General features: G+C 42.6%; 1 protein-coding gene across 1 annotated transcript in view; it reads left to right on the top strand.

The window, feature by feature from the left end:
• GLRA3 (glycine receptor alpha 3) overlaps positions 1–23,016 on the top strand; it is a 1,169,276-nt gene that overhangs the window by 594,143 nt on the left and 552,117 nt on the right. Inside the window, exon 4 of the mRNA XM_069631437.1 lies at positions 12,292–12,515. Coding sequence (XP_069487538.1) covers positions 12,292–12,515 — 224 coding nt within the window. The remainder of the gene's footprint in view (positions 1–12,291; positions 12,516–23,016) is intronic.

Raw genomic sequence — 23,016 nt, 5'->3', positions numbered from 1 at the left:
CCCACTTGTCCTTTACTTCTGCTACCGTAACTGGCTCCTCTGCATTAGCTTGAATTCGAATGAGTAATTTCCGTTGCTCACCCCAGCAAAAAGAGCAGAACCTTCTTGTGTTACATATACATCTGATTCGCAACTTCTCCCTTTATACTTAATAGCCGCTTGGAACTTTCCCAACACCTCAATCTTTACGTTACCATAAGCATATGGTTCAATGCTGTGTTCCTTCAAATCAGGCAGTCTTCCTTGTAAACAACTTTCATAAGTTTTTTTGGATACTAAAGTCCAAGGTGAGCAACTATCAACTTTTAGGGTAACTACTCTTCCATTTACCAAAAACACATCAGTTGGAGAACTTCCTCTATTTGAAACCTCTGCAATCTCCAATACATGTTTGGCCTGTACTTTCTGGATTGTGCGTTCTCCGTCTTCTTGTTCAGGAATTCTCCCTCCAAATTCAATGTTCTGCACTTGACCTGCATCTCGACAAACTCTTGCAAAGTGTCCTCTCTTTTTGCATTTTAAGCAGGAAATGTTTCTCGCCGGACAGAATGCGCTCGTTGAAATGTGTTGATTGCTGCCACACTTATAGCACTTGACCTCCTTACTCATATTCATCATTCTAATACCTTTCACAGCCGCCACTTCTCCTTCTTGCTTGTACCCTTTCATAGTGGACATGTACTTGTGCGTCTGTTCCATGCCTCTGGCCGTTTCCACTGCCACTTCTAGAGACACATCTTTAGTTAGGAGCCTTTCTTGAATCTTCATGTTGTTAGTACAACGTACTAACTGGTCTCGTATTAGGTAATCCGTCAACTGACCAAATTCATACGTGTGGCTCAAAGATCTTAGTGCTGCTATGAAATTCTCTACTGGTTCAGTGGGGTCTTGGATTCTCTGGAAAAATGTATGTCTCTCAAAAGTTATGTTCTTTTTTGCCTCGAAATGAATTTCCAGCTTCTTCTCCGCCAGGGCATACTGATCCACCTCTCCCTGGCCTTCTTGTGGAGGTTGCGGTAAACCATCGTAAACACTGCAACCTTCTGTGCCCAGATTGTGTAGAAGTATTGCCTCTTTTCTAGCCGCAGCAAACTTGTCGCCACCAATTGCTATTAGATAGGTATCAAAAAGCTTCTTCCATCTGTCCCACCTTATTGGCGGGATGCCTGGTTCCAACAAGAAAGGTGGAGGTGGGGCCATACTAGCTACAGCCATTATTCCGTGTTCTGATGTCAGCCACTATACCAGTTTAGTTTTCAAAACACCTTCTCTTTTTATCTGGCTAGATCTGTTCATGTGCACTTTCCATATAGGGTCACTAATTGTCCTTGTGCAAACACTTCTCACACTTCACTTCTGTATTTATAATGTGCAGCTTTACATTTGTCCAGTAGTACAGTTCTCTCCCTTTTTTTTTATTTGTGAGAAGTTGTGCTTGTTTCTCAGTTATCTTTGCAGCTGGAGCGTTTATATAGCTTTCAGATTTATCACTATCTGTAGGCGTGTCGAGGAAATGTGCGTCCGTTGTGACTTTGCTTAGAACAGCGTCCCAAAGCAAAGAACCGCCCCTGTCTTCAGGCAAACTCCTCCCGCTTCCCCTGTGCCCCTCCTCACCTGGAAGTACACTTTCTGACCGGGATCGGGGCCGGTGTGCGATCGCTGCGCTCCCCCGTCCCTCATTGAGCCTTGACTTCACACCAGTCAGCAGCAGGCTCTAGCGGCACCTCAACTGCGTACCCCTCCTTGACCCATTGAGCAGGAGGTGCCGGGGCACATCAGCTGTTGTGCGTGTCTTGACGCGTGTAGGTCCCCAGCCGAAGGCTCACCCTGAAGCCTCGTCGCCAATTGTAATGATGATGCGAAACGGTAAGGTTAATATACTAAATGAACTTTAATGCGGCGAGCCCGCCGGAACATCTACTCCTCCAGCTGCCTCCAGTAACTGCCACTGCCGTCTCGCAACTTCTGCTCATTCGAATCTTACGAGCAGGCAGAAGCTCACGCAACGGCACGAGCCAAACAAGCTTTTACAATTCTCTACAGGTGGCTCCCACAAAGGCGGCTTAATATCATGTCTGCAGGTGTCAGCAGGGGAAGCCAGTGGCCAGCCGTCAACCAGCAATGACTTGTAAGGTAGGAGTGGCCGGGGTGAGGAATAGAGCCATCACTCTACCCTGAAAGCCCTGTCACATAGCAACCTTACCTACACTAGAATAATATTGTGATTATTAGCCTGTGCTATGCTGGAATAGTGCTGTGATTATTGGTGTGCATTGCACCCTTGAGACTTGGTGACAGGGCCATGAGTCACATCTAGAGAGTGCCACATTTGGATAGTACTGCTAATTTGTAGCCTGTGCCACTCTGAGATAACACTATGGTTATTGGCTGTATGTAAACTGCATTGCGAAACCTAGGCCTTTTTCTCCCACTATACAGGACTTGCAGACCTAGCTGTGTATTTGTTCCTCCGGTATTTAAACTGCATTGTGAAAGTATTTGAATTGCATTGTGAAAGTATTTAACTGCATTGTGAAACCTAGGCCTTTCTCCCTCTTTACAGGCCTCTCAGACTTAGGTGTGTTTTCACCGGTGTTTAAACTACATTGTGAAAGTAGGGCTGTCTTTGGTTTTGCCTTCTTAGTAAAGCGTTTATATAGCAAACTGTTCTACTATTTTTTGAGCTCTTGTTGTTTTTGTTCAATTGTCTAATATAGTCTTGTCTCTCTTTGTCTCATCTTCTTGTGCCCCTCCCTGTGTCCTTCCCTAGTGTTCTCCCTCCTCCCAGACCCTCTCTCAGAACCCCCTTCCTCTTCTTGCCTCTCCCTACCTACTCTATGGTGCTCTCTGGCTCTCCTATCTTTTCTAACAGCTTCTCTATGGACTATCCTGCTCTCCTCACTAAATATGGTAGGAATACATTAAAAAGGACATCTTGTTCTCCAGCCCAGTCCTCCCTATCGCTGACACCTGCACCAGTGCTTCCTCCAGGCAACCCCTCACTGACATCCTCTTTGTCATTCCCTCACCAGACCTATGGACTCTCCATATGGTCTCTGTGCTTTCTCCATTCTCTTCTTCTCCCATTAATGGTGGCACCCGGAGGGAGGCCCTGCTAGCCTCCATCCACTCCTCTAAGGTCATCATTAATGTTTACCTGAATGGTACCGCCTTGGTCCAAGGCCCTCAGGCCAGCCATCTCCTCTTTGATAGATGCTTCCCGTGTCACATCAAATCCCTTTCTTCTCCTGCTGACCCCTCTCTTACCTCCATGGCTTCCTTGCCTCCCCCTGCTGTCCCATCCTTGGCTACTTTGCCATCTCCTCCTTCCTCTTATGCCCCCCCGGCTTCTTCTACACCTCTGCAGGGCGTACCTCTGATTTGTACCTCTCTCCGGAAGTCTTTCAATGATGGCAACTTTTTCCATATTGCCACTCTAAACTCTTGCTCAGCTGTCAAACACTCCTCTGACATCTGCTGCCTCCTTGAAGAACTTGACCTTGATGATGTCCTCGGTCCCACTGAGAAATGATTCACAACTAGATCTGTAACAAGCTTTGACACTAGCCTCCCTGATGGCTAAAGATCCTCTCTGCACCCAGATCCAATTGTTCTGCAGCGGGTGTAGCCCTGATCTTCCCTGAGTGGATTCCTGCCTCTGTCATTCCTACGCAGGCCTACTCTTCTTTAGACTGCCTCGTCTGCAGGCTCTCTCTCTCTCTCTCTCTCTCTCTCTCTCTCTCTCTCTCTCTCTCCTAGTCATTCCCTTACTGTGGCTACCATCTATCGGCCACCTGGTCAGATCTCCTCCTTCCTCTCTGAGTGGGCGGACCTCCCCTCTTCCCTCCTGGTCTTGACCACTCAACACCTCCTTCTTGGAGATTTTAACATTCCTGTATGCTTCCTGTCCTTCCTCTGGACTCTTTCACGACTGCTGCAACTCTCTCTCACTCTCTATCCTCCCCTCTGGTCTGACTCACTCTGCAGGGCAAACGCTGGATGCTCTGATCTCTACAGAACTTCCCCTTTCTATCCCTCTCACCACTCCTCTCTCCTGAAGTGACCACTTTCTGCTTTCCTCCCAGCTCACTCTCTTCACCCCTCAGGCCAAGCCAACTCCAGCCCTGCCAACTACCTTCTCAGTTACCCGACCCATGAAGCGTATGTCACTTGAGGCTTTCACCGCCACTTTCTCACCCCCCCCTCCTGCTTCGGCTGAGCCACACCCTGACACAGCCCTTTCAATGCTCCACTCCGCTATATCTGATACTCTCGATGTTCTTGCTCCTGTCATGAGGATCCGCTTGAAGCCCAAAGCCAAGTGCAACTCCTGGTAAAACTCAGACCTCGTCACCCTTAAACACAAGTGCAGGATAGCTGAGAGGAAATGGTGTGCTTCCTGTACATCCTCTGACAAATTGGCCTGCCGCCTGCTCCAAAGGCAATACCGGCTCTCTGTCCTCACCAAGAAGAGAGCACTCATCCAAGCCTGCATCTCTGCGGCATCCAACAACTCAGCCGAACTCTTTAAAATCTGCAAGGAGCTGGCCAATCCTGCTGCAGTCTCTACCTCCCCTGTCCCTTCCCTGGCCCTCTGCATGGCCCTGGCTTCTCATTTCATTTCTAAAACTCAGGAAATCCTGTCCTCTCTATCCTCCTTTCCTCCTCCCTCTACTCCACGCTCTTCCTCTGGCCCTTCTGTGGCCACCTATCCTCCCTCCTTCTCCGCCTTTCCCCTGTTCTCCCGTGACAAGGTTTCTAGACAAGTACAATGTATGAAAGTCTCATCAAAACAGGTTCACCCCTGTTCCTCTAAAACCATCAAGAACCACATTGACACCATGACTCCTGCCTTGGCCGACTTCTGCTACTACTCCTTCGCCACTGGAGTCTTCCCTTCCTCCTGAAGCACTCCCTTGTGCACCCTCTTCTTAAGAAACCTTCAACCGACCCCACCTGCCCTACTAACTACCACCTAACTACACTTCCAGCGGCACCTCCTTAGAGGTATTCTTCCTTTCTTCTCCTTCCCCCAGAAGGTCACTGTCTCCACAGCTCTGGTTCTCTCTAGGCAGGACTACTGCACCAGTCTCTTTCAAAACCTGCCTGCTTCTACTGTCCGCTCTCTGTCAACTCATCCAGAACAGGACTGCAAGACTTGTCTTTGGCCTCAAGGCCAGGGATCGTATCTCTCTAGGACGGACATCTCTGCACTGGCTCCCAGTGGCTGCAAGGAATAAATTCAAAACCCTCTGGTTTTGGGGCATCAACACCTTCAACTCTCTCTTCCTAAATATCTTCCTTCTTGAACTCTTCACTCATCTGCCTGCAACTCCCTCAGGGTCAGTCACTTCTCCAAGCAATGAGTTGGTGGTAGATCTCTTTCTTCTGCTGGGGCCTCCCTCTGGAACAGCCTCCCTGAAACTTAAGGAGAACCATCTCCCGTTCCAGAAGCACCTCAAAACCTTTCTCATTTCCTTCTGCTTTCTCGCCTCCTCTCCTCTGTTGAACTCCTGACTGAAACTGCACTTGTCACCTGGCAACCGTCTGATCTCGGGCATAGGTCCCCTCAGATGCCAGCTGCACACCTACACTGCCTCCCGGGCAACCATTGCACTTGGGGCTGTTTCTGTATCCCTACAGTCACCACCTGCTTTTGACATTGATGGCTGCGCTTACCCCTGCACTTGCCACAAGCTGTCTGCACTTTTTACCTATTATTTTTATTTATTTTATTTATTTTTTCTTTATTTACTGTTGATCCTAGGTATCCCACTGCCTTCTCCCCTTTGCCCCCGCACATTCCCTTTCCCCATCTCCTATACTTGCGTGATCTCAATGTCAGCTGGCCTACTAAGATCGTTGTCTTTGTCTTCCCTCTGTTCCCCCGCCCTTGCTTCATCACGCCTTGAAACACTGTGTATAGGCGTGTTATAAATACCATATCATATCAATTTAAACAGACACAGGGGTTGCCACATTCTCATGTGCATCATTCTTAGGGATGGAGCAGATACTCCAGTGGGATGCCTAATGCCTGCAAATGCTGCAGTTGTGAGCAATATGCCTATGAAAAGCTACTTGCATGGGCATATTTCTGCTTGAGATTGGTCCTCCCAACTCACTATTTTCAATTAGTGTCTCTGCTTCTGCTTTTGTTTCTTCAAAATATACTCTCGTCCTAGAGACACAGATGAAGAACAGTACATTAACAATGCCCACCAATAAAACTACATACTTGTCAGAATACTGATAATGTAGATGTATTACACTCACATTTGGAAGGGAAGCAGCCATAGTTGTCATTTTCAGCCTCTCTGCTTCTACTTGTGTTTCCTCAAACACACTATCTTGCTGGACGAGTATAACAAGGTCGTCAAACTAAAATAGGATGTCTCCAATTGCATGCTTGAATTGCTGGTAGCTGCATGCCTCTGGTAGTCTGGAATACATTTGCACGAAAGCCCCTCTGCTGCTGAGGACGTGTGGGTCACAAGCTTGGTTTCCCAGTGCAAAGCATGCGGCATAACATTTCTGAATGCATGCACTGCTCATTGTGCTTAGTATTTAGAACGTATTTAACACAATTGAGCTTTACTATTGTATGTGAGTAAATGCAAATCAGTTCTGATCTTGACTGTGCGTTTCGTGTCAGGAGACAAATTTTAGCCATTGCCCAGCCAGTAATCATGCCACGAGCAGTCAAGTGGCTCCTTCGACCTGAAAGTAATAGATGCAATACCTTAATGTCCCTCTGTGGGGTTTCAATCGATGTTGTCAATGTCCCACAAGACTAACCCCTGACACAGCTGTCCTTTCCCCTTGAGGATCCCCAACCCCTTTTATTGAAAACATGTTCACGAGTGAATTGGATCTCACTCTTGGTGGTGGAGTTGGGCGTATGGGGCTAGTAATATCTCTTTGGGGCACACTGCATGCAGTATGCTGGTTGACACAATAGGTTATCTTGCAAGGAGGTGTGTATTTATTGGCTTCAGAGTGGTGATTCATGTCTACTTAGAATGAAAAACCCAAGTGGTCATGATTATGAAACCTCCAAGCTTCGATAGATGTGCCTACATGCCAATATGTCCCATAACCAAAGCACAGTAAACAAACCATGAGTGTATGCCGGGCCATTCCCAGTCCACATTAAACCTGGAGCATGGGCATAATGCTGGGCTAGGCGTGTTGCCAGGCACTCAAGGGTTAATGAGTGCGGCCCCCCCGCCGTCGGGAAGGCGGAGTTATTGCAGAGGGGAGCGGGAGGAAAGAAGGGGAGTTCTGGGTAAGGCGCGAGAGCGCCAGTTCCTGTTTGACCTCGGTTGAATAAAGAGTTGTTTGTTTCCGCTCCGTGTGTACGTCCTCCTTATTGGCCCTTCCAAGCGGGCAACACTGGCGACGAAAGAGCGCCAGTTCCTGTTTGACCTCGGTTGAATAAAGAGTTGTTTGTTTCCGCTCCGTGTGCGCGTTCTCCTTATTGGCCCTTCCAAGCGGCCAACACGGCCATAGGCCAAAATCAACAGAGACTCTGCCTAGTGCTTCAGCCATGCCCCAATCACCATACCATTCCAGAGGTGCCCACTGGACATGGCCTGCGGCCATATCATCAGACACTGTGTCTGTAGCATGGCCTTTGGCCTTCCCTCATGTCCTAAATCCACTGTCCATATTACGTTAGCCGTCTAGGCATGGTATATGGCCTTACATAGCCCTAGCAGTGCATGCAGCATAGCATTTCACTATCCCCATGCATGATAAACACGCCAGTATGCCAACCGTGCTTTCTGGGTATGGCCTGTGTCAATTCCTGTCAAACTCTGTGCCCAGTTAATCACATTCTACCTTTTCCAAATCCCTGGCATAGTTACAATACGAACAGTGCACACTGGGCAGGATCTGCTGCATGCTAAGCCAACAGTGATCCAGGGCCATTGCCTTTGGCACAGAGAATGAACCCTCATTCTAGTCGCCATACCAGCAATGCCTGGTGGACATGGATTCTGGTAATTCCAATAGTCGCCCTACTTCAACTCAGTTTTTCACTGATTATCAGTGCTTTTATTAGGTTTATCCATGAATTGCTTTTAACTAAAGTCAACTAAATTTCAATATGCATAAACTAGGAGGTACTGACCTCACTGACTGCGCTCAAACAAAATTGTTGAAACATTCAATGATTAGGAAAGAAAAAAGAGATCATAAGGAAAAACAAATTTGTTTATTCCTTTTTTGAAATCAAACATATATAGAGTTGGATACACATTTATGGTTTTGGTACCACATATGATTCAAACATAAGTCAAGGGAGTAGTTCCTATTACACCTATATACAACAGTATTTATTCATACTACGTTGCATATTAAATTACATTGAAACTTGTTGTTTATAACATCTAGTTTTTGCTTGCACAATATGAACCCCAAGGTACATTCAGAATTTCACCAAACAGGCCAGTTAACAGAGAGCAGAAGTGTTCAATTATGAAAAATAAAATAAGCCTTTGCATTAAATGTGATTTTGGCTGTTGAAAATAAACGCTTTTTTCATTCGTGTGAAATGTCAAAGGCTCGGTTTCCCCTGGATTCCTGAATCACATTCTCATGTTGCATAAAGATATTGTACACGCTGTTATCTGTCTCTTTAAGTAGAAAGTTTAGCTTTTCATATTTTATGAAAGCAACATTTTAAGCCACAGATGTCTTTCACCATACATTGGGCACATCTGGCAATTTTAAGTTTTCAGGCACATTTTCCTTCACTCGAGCGCCTGTTAATTTTGGTGAAGTTGAAAAAAGCCCATTTCGGTTCCTGTCCTAGCGCTCACATCAGAAAAAGAAGTGTTTTGTGAACGACCAGCTTTTTACAATGGGTAGCACCAGTCAGCTTCACTCTTAAATACTGGCCTGGCCTGGCCTTTTTATTTCCGACATTCAGGGGTTATATTTTACCCCACAGCACATTGCATATACTTAACTTAACTTATAAATGAATAACATGATGAATGCAGTAGCAAATGAAATAGCACTTATAATCACTATAATGCCTTTTCAAATATCAGTCCCTGACATGACGATTCTTCTTCAATCTCTGTGGCTAGATGTTCTAATTTGGTCTTTGTTTTTCACATATGGAGTTTCAATGTGAGCATACACAATGGTTTTTAAAAAGAATGTATTTGTCTTGAACAATTTACAAACCCACATACTGGCAGCGAGCATACACTATTCCCACACACATTATTTCCTATTTCATCACACACTCCTTATATGAAAACAACAATAAATATGAGTTTAAAAATGCAGCAAACATCAACGCGCCCACACTACCGGGAAGGAGGTGGAGTCTCTTTCCATATGGAAAAGTTCATTCATTTTGATTTTCAATCGATTGTGGCACAGACACAGATAAAGAACATACACTATGTGCATGCCTTTATGTCTCATGTGATGGACACAATCTAGTAAGCCCCGGGCACAGTCACCCTGCCTAAAGAAGAACAGTAATAGAGCAGGGTCTGGAGCTCTGTCCTCTTTTAACTGCTCCTGGAGCATGGCATGCAGCTGCCAAAAAGCCTTAGGCCATTTCCCAATACCAGTGATGCTGCCTACAGTGCCTGTTGTTTCAGGACACGGCCGGAAACCATACCTTTTGGGCACTCTGGTTACAATTTTCAGCTATGGCAAAAAAAATGCTAGCTTGTTTGATGTGCCGGGAGGGAACTTTGTTTGGCATTTCACGTCCCCAAATCCACAGACCGTATAGCAGTTAGTAGACCCTTCAGGCACTGCTTGTTAATCTTCTAATTAAAGGCCATGCAGCTGTGTTGATGGACCCACCTCCGAGGCCAACCCTGTGGGCCTGCACATCTGATTGCCAAATGTGTCCATCTATGTTCAGATGCATATTTCTTCCATATGTCACATGAACCTCAATGGGCCCATGAAATGGTCATGGCATAGCAGTGTGCCACCACAACCTTTTGTTGCAAGGAATTGACAGGCCCAGTCTTTGCTCCATTGACCTGAGTTGGTGGACAGAATCACAAGATGAGTTGGGTATGCACCAATCACATCACTGTGTTTTAATTAGGTTTGGATATGCAACCATATATGAACTTAATGGATGAAATATCATTTATTTGCACTTTAAAAAAAAATGGTGGGTGAATTTTCTCCAAATTATAAACAGGTATTAAATTGGAACACACCGCAATGCATAGTGCACATATAAAATGTGGTGTTAATCCAACGCATATTTGTTGTGCTTTGCATCGGCAAAGATTACCTATAATACATCTATTGTACTTTTATATTTTGTACCCCCTCCTAAATCCCCAAAAAAACATTCAACCTCACTGTCCCCTTGATGGGACGTCACTAATTTTTCTTAAATAATTAGAAGTTACCAGTATACTTTGTTTTGCAAAGATTTGTGAATATAGGCGTACATGAATAATCGGTATCCAGTCATTTTGTCACAAGCATTACAGAGTGGTACATAACAGAGCGGACAATTACACCGAAAACACCAAAAAGATTAAATGAATATTTAAAAAGTAGTGGGGTAAGGGGTTGAAATGGTTTGCGATGGGAATGGGGTGGTGTTAAAAGGGTGGAAAAATGGGGGGGCCCCACATTTAAAAAAAAAAAAAATCAATATGTGTTTTTCAGTGTTTTGACCGCAATGAAATGTACCACTCTATAATTGTGGTCGGTAAAATCACATCTAACGGAATAATCATCTGGCCTTTCCATTTGGGCCCATGCCCAGGCTAGGCGGGTAAGCTGCTGCAGTCTTCTATCATAGAGCATCACCTAGCATTACTGGGTAGATTCTTTATTGAAGCATTTTCTTCCCCCATCCCCCCACTTGCAGGCACAGCCAAGATTATGAAGCACAACAGCTTACGTTGATTACATTTCATAATATCATACTTTTTCAGGTGGAATGGGGGCATGGACTGGATATGCGTGCCCACCGTGCCGACCATGCATGACTCGTCAACCTGCAGACTCTTTAGATCGAACGGCTGCGTTTCCTTTTCATGCTGAAATGAAACCCTGGGGACTCCACCTGCCAAAAGCACAAATGGTGTTGGATTTTGGAGAATTCCATTGCAATCGCCTCCAGCAAACAGTGTTTGGCACTTACACTTATCCCGAACAATAATGCAAAACAAAAAGACCTGTTATCCATAAGGTTTCCACATCTTCTTTTACACAATGTTTTGGCAATTAAGAAACATTGCCAGCTGCATTGCGAAAGTCAAAATGGAGCTGGTCCCCGCCATGCAATGTACTGTCCATTTCAAAATGCAGTGATTTAAGGTTCAACATTTTTCATGCAATCGTTGTCTTTTGCACTTGCGCGTTCTCAGTGTCACTGGGCCTAGTCAGATCGCTGTTTTTGCTCTCCCTTATTCCCCTCCCTTGCCTTGTCGCACTCTGAAACAATTGCCTAGGAGCGCAATACAAATAAAATATCAATATCAATATCAATATTGCTATCAATATATTTGCAATTATTGAATGTGTAATACAGATAGCAAATATGGATTCCCAGAATGTATATTGAGCTAAAGCTAACCAAGACATCGTTACCTCCTTAATTTTACAGCCATCGACCTGCATAATCTTTCCTTTTCATTTTATAATTATGGGGGACACCACCCCATCCCTTTCAATACTGACCTTAATGGCGCACCTCCTTCCTCTGCCTTTCCTCTAATATCTTGAGTGTAACGGTTTTACGTCTCCCCCCATGTACCTCCACTGTCTAGGGGCACAGTCAGCACGTTGCTTGAATGTGAACTATTGAGGCGATATGTCCTGAGTGAAGGGCCCGGGTGCAGCGAGGGTCCCTTAACAAGGAAGCTCATGCCTTTAGCAAAAGGGTATATTGTCATTAGCACCCGTCTATTCGGTTTTAGACGGCAAATCAAGTATAAAGGGCACATCTGAGATGCTCAAGGCTGTCCCATCATATGGCCCAATGCAATTCTTTATGAATAAGCCCCTACATACTTCCCCAGCCTTTTGAAAGAGGGATTGTTTCTGAAATGACACTGCCTCCATCAGAATGAAAGTCAGGAGCATTACATATTTTTCTAAACTATTCAAGGATTTCAAAGTATGTTTTCTTTTTTTAATGAAGGACACGTCCTTCGCAAGCAGTACCAGTATAAAGCTGCTTTTCCATTTGTAAAGATGTTTTAAATATTGTTTCATGGCTTCCGTCATGGTGGAATGTCACTGTTAAGCATTTGGCTATTGTCTTCTTCTAATTAGGATTACCGTCTAAATATCTTCCTACGTCAAAAGTGGAACGACCCGCGCCTTGCGTACACCGAGTACCCCGACGATTCTCTAGATTTGGATCCGTCCATGTTGGATTCCATCTGGAAGCCTGATCTCTTCTTTGCGAACGAGAAAGGAGCCAACTTTCATGATGTTACAACTGACAACAAATTGTTACGCATCTTCAAAGATGGAAATGTTCTTTATTCGATAAGGTAAGTCGAACATGGCAAGCAACATACAGCAGCTCCCAGTGTCATGTATGCTGATTTCAGTTTGTATAGCTTTGTCAATAGCATACAGATGGTCGATAGTGAATGTCAGAATTTCTTTCTGGTCTGATGTAGTTCACATGTACAATACACCCCAGAATTAACTATCAAAGTTAGTAGCAAGTGACTGTGCTGGACTTAATCTTACGACTGAAAGGAGAGTCGATATATAAACGTTATATTTGCAGACGAGAGTGCACACCCAATAGAAACTAAGATGAGGGGCAAATTAGGTGCCATTTTGTACTATGATTTTGTTTTGGAACGAGCAAAACAGACTCATTTAGATTAAAGAAATATGCCACAAGCGGCGGGGGCATTACCAACTCAGGTAATGCCCCGGTGCCCATAGTAATAGGGAAGAGCGAAGCAAGGGCCTTAACGAAGGCCCCGGGGCATTACCTGAGTCGGCAATGCCCCCACCGTGAGGGGCATATAGCTATTAGTACCCCGGCCTGCAAGAACTGCGAGACCGGGGCACTAAAAGCTTTTTTTTGTCCTGTAACGCTGCAGAGGAAATGGCCGCAGAGGAAATGGCCGCCGGGAAAGGGAAAACAGAGTCTGTTTTCCCTTTCCATGGCGGCCATCGGGAGTGGACACACTGGAAACAGAAGCGTTCCCAGCGCGTCCGCTCCCGAAAAAGAATAAAGTAAGTGCAGTTGGGAGGGCGGAAGGGAGGTGAAGGGAAAAAAATGTACCGTGGTCTCTGGCGGGGATGATGGAAGCCTCCAGCCATATGCAACTAAAACCCAACACATTCCTGTAACAGCGCCTTGATGCCCGCGGGCTGTGTGAGTGCTTTAAAAAAAATGTAAATTCAATAAAATAAATAAATAAATAAAAGGCTAGCTAGCGCCGGGTCCCGACATTAGTGTAGCCCCAGATCTTTTCCAGACCGAGCAACACCCATGTTGGCTAAGCATTGATTAGTAATTGTGCTATGAGGACTACAATGCAATGCAGTACTGTTCTTATACTGTGTATTTGTATGTGTTTGTTTTCACCATATATATTTTTTTTAATTTACTTTTATTAAGATTTTTAGCAAAACAGGTTAAGCAATATACAGGAAATGGATGATGTGGGATTTATCAATTACAATTCAGACTCACATAAACCCTTGTAAAACCAACTCCATCTCTTCTTCTGCATAGCAAACACCCTCCTTCCCTCTTCCCTCCGCCAGGAACGTCATATAGTACAACTTTTGTCTATGTAGAACAATATCCTTTCAACAACATGCGAGTCCCAATCATATATAGATCTTTTCAAATGTATTTGGGCTATTCCATCATCATGTTAGCAGAGGCACAGTCTCAATCCTCATGAACCGGCAGCCCCCAGAGCGGTACCTTGCCTCATCCCACTTATTCATAAATACTGTTTAACACATCCCCTGGGACAACGTTCATCTCTTTGATCATGTGGTGGTAACGTATTGGTTCAGGAAGTCACCCCATAAGGTTTCATACTGTGTGAATTTTCCATGTAGGGCAGCTGTAATTTTTTCCATCACTGCAATGTTGATTGCTACCTTTAACCATTCTTTCTTATCTGGGGTGGTGGTCACCTTCCATCCCAATACAATACATGCTTGCGCAGCAAGAATGAGGGACGCTGTTATTCCGGACACCCTTCTGAACTGATAGCCACTCTTTTCCAGCCCGAACAGCATCAAAAGGGGTTTAACTCCCCGCTGGATCCCATCAAGATCCCTAATCCATCCAAGAACCTCATCCCAGTACCCTTTGATTCAAGGGCATCCCCACCATACATGCCAGTAATCTGCGCGATCTCCGCATTATCGCCAGCAGGGAGGATTTGTCTCTTGATAGATCTTGGATAGACTATAGAGATCGTATTGCCACCTGTGAAGTAACTTGATGGCATGCAATTTGTATTGGCATGCGTTTGACACCAGTGAGGCACTCTTACATATTTTGGTCCACAACTCAGGATCTAGCTCCAGATTCATATCTTTCCCCCATTTACTCTTCAAGTTAATCATTGACCCTTTCCCAGCATTCACTAGTGTTTTGTACATAATGGATATACAGCCCTTAATCTCAGTGGAAGTGTTGAGAATAGTCTCAAGGGGAGTAAGATCTAGCTGAATCTTCTCTTTCCATAGCCCTCTCATCATTATGCCTTTGAATTACAGGAAGTGGAAGACAGGGAGTGGACCTATTTCCAACTCGTTCTCAAGTTCTGTAATTGTGAGGAAGCTCCTCGCCCGCCATAGCTGTCCCAGCCTCTCCAGGCCGGCTTCGGACCAGAGTTGGAATCTACTGTGCTCTGGGATCTCTTCTCGGATGCCCGGTGCTCAAATATGGCTATGGGGGGATGGCTATGTGGTGATACCTCTCATCTCCACACCCTCCAGATATCCCATAAAGTACCTAATATGGGGTGGTGTCTAATTCTACGGGTTAGTTTGTCTCTTGGTACCCAGAGCCATTCTGATAAAGTGGCTGGACCAAAGTTGAAATTATCAAGTGTATCCACTGGAGATGCGTGTAGTTTCGCATATGAGGGACTAGTATCCATAGCTGTGCTGCCATATAATATTTTCTATAAACTCAGGTAGCACCACTCCCGCCTGCTCCTTAGGAAGAGTTAGGATATCATAGGCTATTCTCGCTTTCTTCCCTTGCCAGAGGAACTTTTGTATGGCCCTCTTCACCTCACCTAAGAACAGTGTTGGCATCTTGATTGGAAGCATCTGGAATGGGTACAGGAATCTGGGAAGGCACACCATTTTGATTGCATTAAGTCTCCCCATCCACAAGGTCCTTAGGTTCTGCCACTTGGCTATATCAGCATGGAACTGGGATAGCAAAGTGGGGAAGTTGGCGTCATACAGGGTGTCTACATTTCTTGTGAGATTTATTCCCAGATATTGTAATGTTGCTTCTCCAATGGTGAGACCCAGAGTGGAATATTTATCAGTGTCCTGTTGTGTGGGTTCCTTCAGGGGGAACAGGATTGATTTGGACTTATTAATTTTAAAGCCGGACAGTCGGCCATATCGTTTAATTAACTGTAAAGCTCTTGGTATTGATAGTAATGGGTTTGACACATGTAGTAACAAATCATCAGCATACAAGGCTATCTTATAATCTTTCCCATTTACTTCATACCTTCCACTGATGATCGGCCCTGATTGCTTGTGCGAGGGGCTCTAGAGATAGAGCGAATAATATCGCAGACAGTGGGCAGCCTTGCCTCCTTCCTCGACCCTGTTGACTGCTACCGAGGCCCTGGGGGATGTGTACACCGCCTTCATCCTCTCTTGAATTTCTCACCGAGTTGAACCTTGTTCAGGGCAGCTTCAAGGAATCCCCATTCCACCCTGTTGAAGGCTTTTTCAGCATCGACAGACAGGAGGGCAGGTCCTCCGGTCATTTATCTTGCCTCGTGAATCAAGTGTAGTGTTTTGGGCATCGTATCTGCCCCCTGCTACTGCAGTAGAAAGCCCACCTGGTCTAAGTGTATTAGCCTAGGCATATATATATATGTATATATTCAGTGAACAAAAACTTTGTTAAAGGGACGTTATGGTTCCAAGTAAAACCGAAAAACCCTTGAAATGCGCCAGTTATGGTAAGCTAAGCAACCATAACTCGCGCCACCACTGTGCACTACTAAGACTAACAACCAGGACATCAAAGATGACATCACAAATGTCATTGATGACATCACTGATGACATCACATGTCTGGCTCACTATTTTTTCTTTTGCTGACATATCTAGGCCACATGGTTTTCTTCAGTAACAGTCAGAAACTAAGAATTTTATTTTATTTGTAGACGTATCCTTCTAGTAGGTTCTTACAGTAATTCCCTTACAGTACAGTCACATCATATGAAACATATACATATGGGAAAACACAAGCTTGAAAGACAGCAATCCTTTTTGTGCATAAAGATAATCACTAGACTTATGAGCACTTTCTGATAGTTCTGTTGTTTTTTTTATGGCTGTACTTTCCCTGTATATGGTCATATTTGTATACATTGTAATCACACTACTTTCCTTAGGGTCCAATCTCATCAAGTGATACATATACATAGGGTAAATAGCAGCTTTGAAACAGAGCAATCATTTATTTGCATGAAACTAATCAGTTAAGTTATGAATTGTTTCTGCTACTACTTGTGCTTTTTTGCTAACTTCACTTTCCCTGTATATACCCATATTGGTATGTGTTCTTGTGTCTTTGTGTTTTGTCTATAGTAATGCAATTATGTAAATACATGGGTTTTATTAGCTACTTATTACATATTTCACAGTACACAAAAATCTATTAAGAAAACAATTATCATTTCATTATTCAACATATTAACATTACGAATATCATACCTTCATCTTGTACGCTGCACACGATGTTATGTTTCTGTATGAGTAGCTTAGTATACTAGATAGAACCCCATAATAGGATGCTATTTATATCAATGCATCGTTCAATGCACTTATTAGGGTATATTTCTTGCAATGATTCTTGACACTTTTTTCGCAACATAATAAGAATCCCTTCTACACATATTTCATGAGAAGTACATACACATGTGATGTCATCAGTGATGTCATCAATGACATTTGTGATGTCATCTTTGATGTCCTGGGTGTTAGTCTTAGCAGTGCACGGTGGTGGCGCGAGTTATGGTTGCTTAGCTTACCATAACTGGTGAATTTCAAGGGTTTTTCGGTTTTACTTGGAACCATAATGTCCCTTTCACAAAGTTTTTTCACTGAATTTCATAGGTTTTTAGTAGCGCAACTTAACATAACGTCCCTTTAACAAAGTTTTTTTCACTGAATTTCATTGGTTTTTAGTAGCACAACTTAACCATAACGTCCCTTTAACAAAGTTTTTTCACTGAATTTCATAGTTTTTTAGTAGCACAACTTAACAATAATGACTTTGACTTTATATACATGTCATATGGAACTGACTAGATCTCTTCTTATGAACTTGATGTCCGCGAACTTATTTAATGTTCGCGGACATGTTCGGAGAACAGTACCACTACCTAAAAACTGTGGGGGGGGGTGGGGTATGTTTGATTGTTATATCATAATATAGGAACATTTAACAAATTCAAAAAGCAGCACACAAACACATTATATATATAGTAATACATAAGAAATGTAACCCATATATGTAACACACTAACCATTCATTTAAATACAATATGTTCTGAAATGGAATATACCACAAGAACATAAATTGGCTTCCAACATAATTACCTCACAGACACAACAGAACTGAGAACAAGACCAGACCCACTGAATACATAGGACTTACCTTACCAGAAATAGTAAGTGTACTTCATTTTACTCATATATTTATAAACTTTCTGTATTAGATTAAAAAATATATTATCTTTTTTTTTCTCTCACAGAAATGTCTAGTACTCTGGAATGGCTAGAGGACAATTTCCCACATGAAGAAATGTCACAAGATAGTGAAACTAATGGTAAACACTTTATAATATAAACCATTTATTTATTATTTTTTTATATATACATTTAACATATATATTATTTCTTTGTACAGAGCATACCAAAATAGAAAAAACTTCAGAAAACCCTGTTATGGATAACAGTCTTCAGAATATAGAAGAAAAAATTGATGTATTGTTGGCTAATTTTAATAATTTAAAAACTTTTGTAGAAAATCATTTCAAACCAAAAACCTTGTACCATTGCCCCACATGTACTTGTCCCTCCTCACCATATCCCAGTCAATTATCCCCAAACCCTCTCCATAATCCAAAACGTTTTGATGAGACTTCCATTTCTTCTTCACCTAATACCAATCATGTTGAAACCGCAAATTCTCCTGTTTTTGTTTCTGTTTCTGCCTCACCTTCTCTGTCATAAATTATTAATATATGTTAAATAAAGTTTAATTTTTATATTGTATTGTGAATAGTTTCCGTTTTTTTTAAAAAAAACAATAAAAGTGTCCGCGGACAGTGCGAGTGTTCTGAAATGTTCGTACATAAACGAAAATGGAGGTGTCCTGAAGAACACCAGACCTGTTCGTACTGTTCGCTAGCAAGTTGAAACTGTTCTAAGAACACACGTGGTGTCCTGAAATGTTCGTAAAGAAACAAAAATTAAAGTGTTCTAAAGAACACTATATCTGTCCGTAATGTTCGCTATCAACTTAAAACTGTCCTAAGAACACAATTGGTGTCCTGAAATGCTCGTAAATAAACGAAAATGATGTGTCCTGAACAACAGTACAACTGTTCGTAGTGTTCGCTAGCAACATGAAACTGTACTAAGAACACACGCGGTGTCCTGAATTGTTCGTAAACAAACAAAAATTAAAGTGTCCTAAAGAACACTATACCTGTCCGGTACTGTTCGCTAGCAAGTTCAAACTGTTCTAAGAATGCTATTGGTGTCCTGAAATGTTCGTACGTAAACGAAAATGGAGGTGTCCTGAAGAACACTATACCTGCTCGTAGTATTCGCTACCCAATTGAAACTGTTCTAAGAACACAATTGGTGTCCTGAAATGTTCGTACATAAACGAAATTACACATGTCCTGAAGAACACTATATCTGTCCTTACTGTTCGCTACCAAGTTTAAACTGTTCTAAGAACACACGCGGTGTCCTGAAATGTTAGTTTCACGTGTGACGCACTTTTAATTACTTCAGAACCTGAACAGTGTCCGTAGGACATCAATGCGCATGCGCTAACCAATCTCCGTGCACTTGGTGTCCTGCGGACAGGCGCTTCCTTCGCGGACTAGTTCGCGAACGGATCATATGACCGCGCCCACGCTCATTGTGTGTCCTGAAATGCGGACACTGTTCATGTCCCCGAACAATTTAAAAGTACATTTTCAGTTAATCCATAATATTTTTCAATAAAATCTCACCATGGCACAAGTCCCACATAGCAATCTTGAGTTTCTATATACCTTTTGAAACTTTCTGATCCTTTTTTTGTGTTCGATCTGTCCGCGGACAGTAGGCATGTCCGCGAACCGCGCACAAGCACCCCTATAAAAGACCACGCCCAAGAGCTTATTCCCATTGTGTTTCTGGCTATTCTTCAGAACACAGTGATTTTTGCTGCCACCTGCAGACTACACCATCATCGAGATGGAATCCTTGGCTGCTGAACTGCCACTTGGTGCTGCACCTGCTTCAGCACCACCCCCACCCCCTCCAACACCACCACCTCCCCAAGTGCCTGAAGAGGGGAACAGGAGTGAGGATGCGGAGGAGGAAGAAGAGGATGATGAGAATGAGGCAGAGGAAAACCCTACTACCCGTACTAGGCGTGAGTCTTGGGTGTGGCGGTTATTTACCATTCATGGTAATGTTCCTAAGGCTCGTGCGAACCGTGTTACCTGCAATGAGTGCAAAATGATACTCGGTCGCGGGAAGCATGGTAATTACAGCTTTGGGACCACTACTATGAAGCGACACCTGAGGTCATTTCACTCTGGGGCTATTCGCAGGGTTGTACCTTGCGAAGAACGTAGCAGGTGGATTTCCTCTACTTCATTCTCTGTTTCTGATCCTGTCACCAAAAGGACCACCTCTGTGGGACAGCGTCTTCCTCAAGCTGCCTCACAGGCCATACAGAATGCTGATGACCCTTACCTTTCGAGGGTCACAGTTGTATGTATGTACTGTGACACAGTACTCTGCAGGGGGGAGCGACTTCGGAGTGCTTTTGAGACTATCTTCTCAGAGCACGAGAAGACCTGCTCACTACCCAAATAAAACCCACTCTACATTTTCCTCTCTCAGCTCGCCCTTTCTTATCCCTGTGGTTGGTGTCCCCCCTTTACCCTCCTTTACCCTCCTCTCCTAGTGTGTCGTGTCTGAAAAACCAAAAAAAATACAAAATTACAAAAATAAAAAAAAAATAAGGCTCTTTTCAGAGCCGCCTTTCCCAGTTAAAAAATAGAAGTGAAAATAAATGAAGCAGGGCTCTTTGTATTTTTTAGAAGTCCGCGGACAGTTCGCGAACATTAAAAAAATTGGGTTGCTACTCCATCACAAACATTGTAATTTTCTCTGGAAAGAAGTGGTGGCTCTGAAAAGAGCCTTTGGGTGGTGTTTGTAAGTCAAAAATTGTAAATGCTTAACATCTACTTCAAAATCGTTGTTGTAATTCCAAAAAAGGTCGCAATGCATTTTGTACATTTCTCAGAAAAATCTGATTGCCAGCATAAGTAAGATGGACTCCATCTCTGCGAAAAATGTATGTACTACAAAACATAATATTTTCATTGTGAAAAGAAGACATGCAAAAATCTCTTAGAAAGGCACAAACAGCCTTATTAACATTGCGCCTTGCTTTTTCCATTTGTGGACCAAATGAAGAAGAACGAAGCCACATTTGTTTCTGCGCAATCCGTGAAAATATCACTTGAGAATTAGGAAACATGTCCATAACCTTCCTAAGTCCTTATTTTATAGCAAATTGCAAAAAAAATCCAGTCACATGTCCTAAATGTTCCCTCCACAATGAATTACAATTATGTCTGGATGTTGCTCTGTCTCCAAAGTAGCACAGATAGGTAGCAAGTCCAACTACTTCATTCCACGTACTCCATGCCAGTGTACTTCCACATGTGGGAATCCAAGATCTACAGCTACTCCACAGCTTTCTGCATGCACCTTCAACCAATGTATCCACAAATCTCCTAAAATCCAAACAATCTGTTTTCTGAAACACACAGCCATAGCTATCTTTTGTTCTCTCAGCAAAAAGAGTATCTGAGAAAATCTCTCCTGGCACAACACACCCACCAAACTTTCCTGACCAATCCCTTTCAGTGCTTATTCTCATTTGCATGACTTCTGAACCCAAAAATCCCTGGATGTAACTCCCGATGTCCGCGAACTACCACCATGTCCGCGGACATATCGTAACATGAACAGCCCTTCTACCATTTCCACTACACTCTCTCTGCCATTCCCTCATTGGATGTACCTCAAAAATCACATGACCATGCACCAATCACATTCAAGACCTCTACATCTAACTGCATCATCATAGATCAGCACTGCAAATGTACTCTGAATCTCTCTGAGTACAAGTGTCATATCATTGGCAAGCAGCATCTACCAGAAATACTGTACAAGTCTTCAATATTTCTACTTGCAGCTCCATGCATATCCATATGCATGAACACAAACTTCAGGTATGCATATTTTCTGTATAGTAGATGAACACATTTTCAAACAGACTTTCACCTTGTAAAATTGTAAAATGAATTTACTGTACTTTTTTCAATTTCCTAAAATCAACTTTCACTTATAAACCTTTATACTATTTACTTTCTTTATACACACACACTCAAATCATGTTAAACTAACATTTTTTAAATGAAATATATAGACTACATATATTCAAACAAAGTTGCATGCAAACACAATCTATGTTTAAACCTTTATAAAAATACTTATACAATTTCATATTTTTTGTTTTTATTTATTTATTTACTTAATTACTTTAAATTAGACATGACATTGAGGCGCTATTACCTAGAACAGTTTACTTACAGAAATAGTGGTATTCACTAATATATTATAAATTTCACAAGACATAGTAAAGATATTTTTTTTTTGCTACAGTTAGTCATTCAATACAATTTGTGCATTAAGAACATATCATATGTACTGAACTGATGCAATGTATCTTATGTAAATAAATTAGTTTAATGGTTTTACAGAAGGCACTGAGGATTTCAATTAAAAAAATCAATATCTAAATTAAAAACAGTGCTATATACAAACAAAGTTACTAATTTGAAGCTTTTACAATTGCAGTGAAGACCAGTTTCCTGAAAAGAAGCAGCCGAATTCGAAGAAGAAAGAAAAACTAAGACGTTACCTGTTAATTTAAAAAAAAAAAAGTAAAATATCACCATAATATTTGTATTATTAATCAAATATACTATAACGTTAATACGAGCTATTTCGGTTTCTAAAAATAGAGATTTTGTAACATTTTGTCCAAAAATTTCCATGTCTTAAACAGCGATTTACAGCCAGAATGGCCCACAAATTTCTATTTTTGGACACACAAATTACCCAACTGAACCACTACAATTTTCATATTATAGAACAAACAACTGTTTTAATTGTATACATTAGATTTATTATTTGTACTTTTCCACACCACTAGCTTACTTTTTTTTTTGTCATCTGAATCCCAGTTTAGTGACACATAAATTCAAGAATACCTATCCCTACTAGTTTTAGTTCCCAATGCACAATCACACACCATTACATACATCTTTATCATCTTACTCAAACACTCATGCACACAGCACACATACATTCCAGAACACCCCAACCCATATCTTCTTTATTTTTTTCAACAGACCCTAAAGAATGCCTACCAAAAGTCAAGTCCGTAGAAAGCAACGCAAAAGTAGAGCAAATGAAAATAAA

This window comes from Ambystoma mexicanum, chromosome 6q, assembly GCF_040938575.1.
Source record: "Ambystoma mexicanum isolate Mex_15411 chromosome 6q, UKY_AmexF1_1, whole genome shotgun sequence".
NCBI classification, from domain to species: Eukaryota; Metazoa; Chordata; class Amphibia; order Caudata; family Ambystomatidae; genus Ambystoma; species Ambystoma mexicanum.
This window is presented reverse-complemented; position numbering and strand designations above follow the sequence as displayed.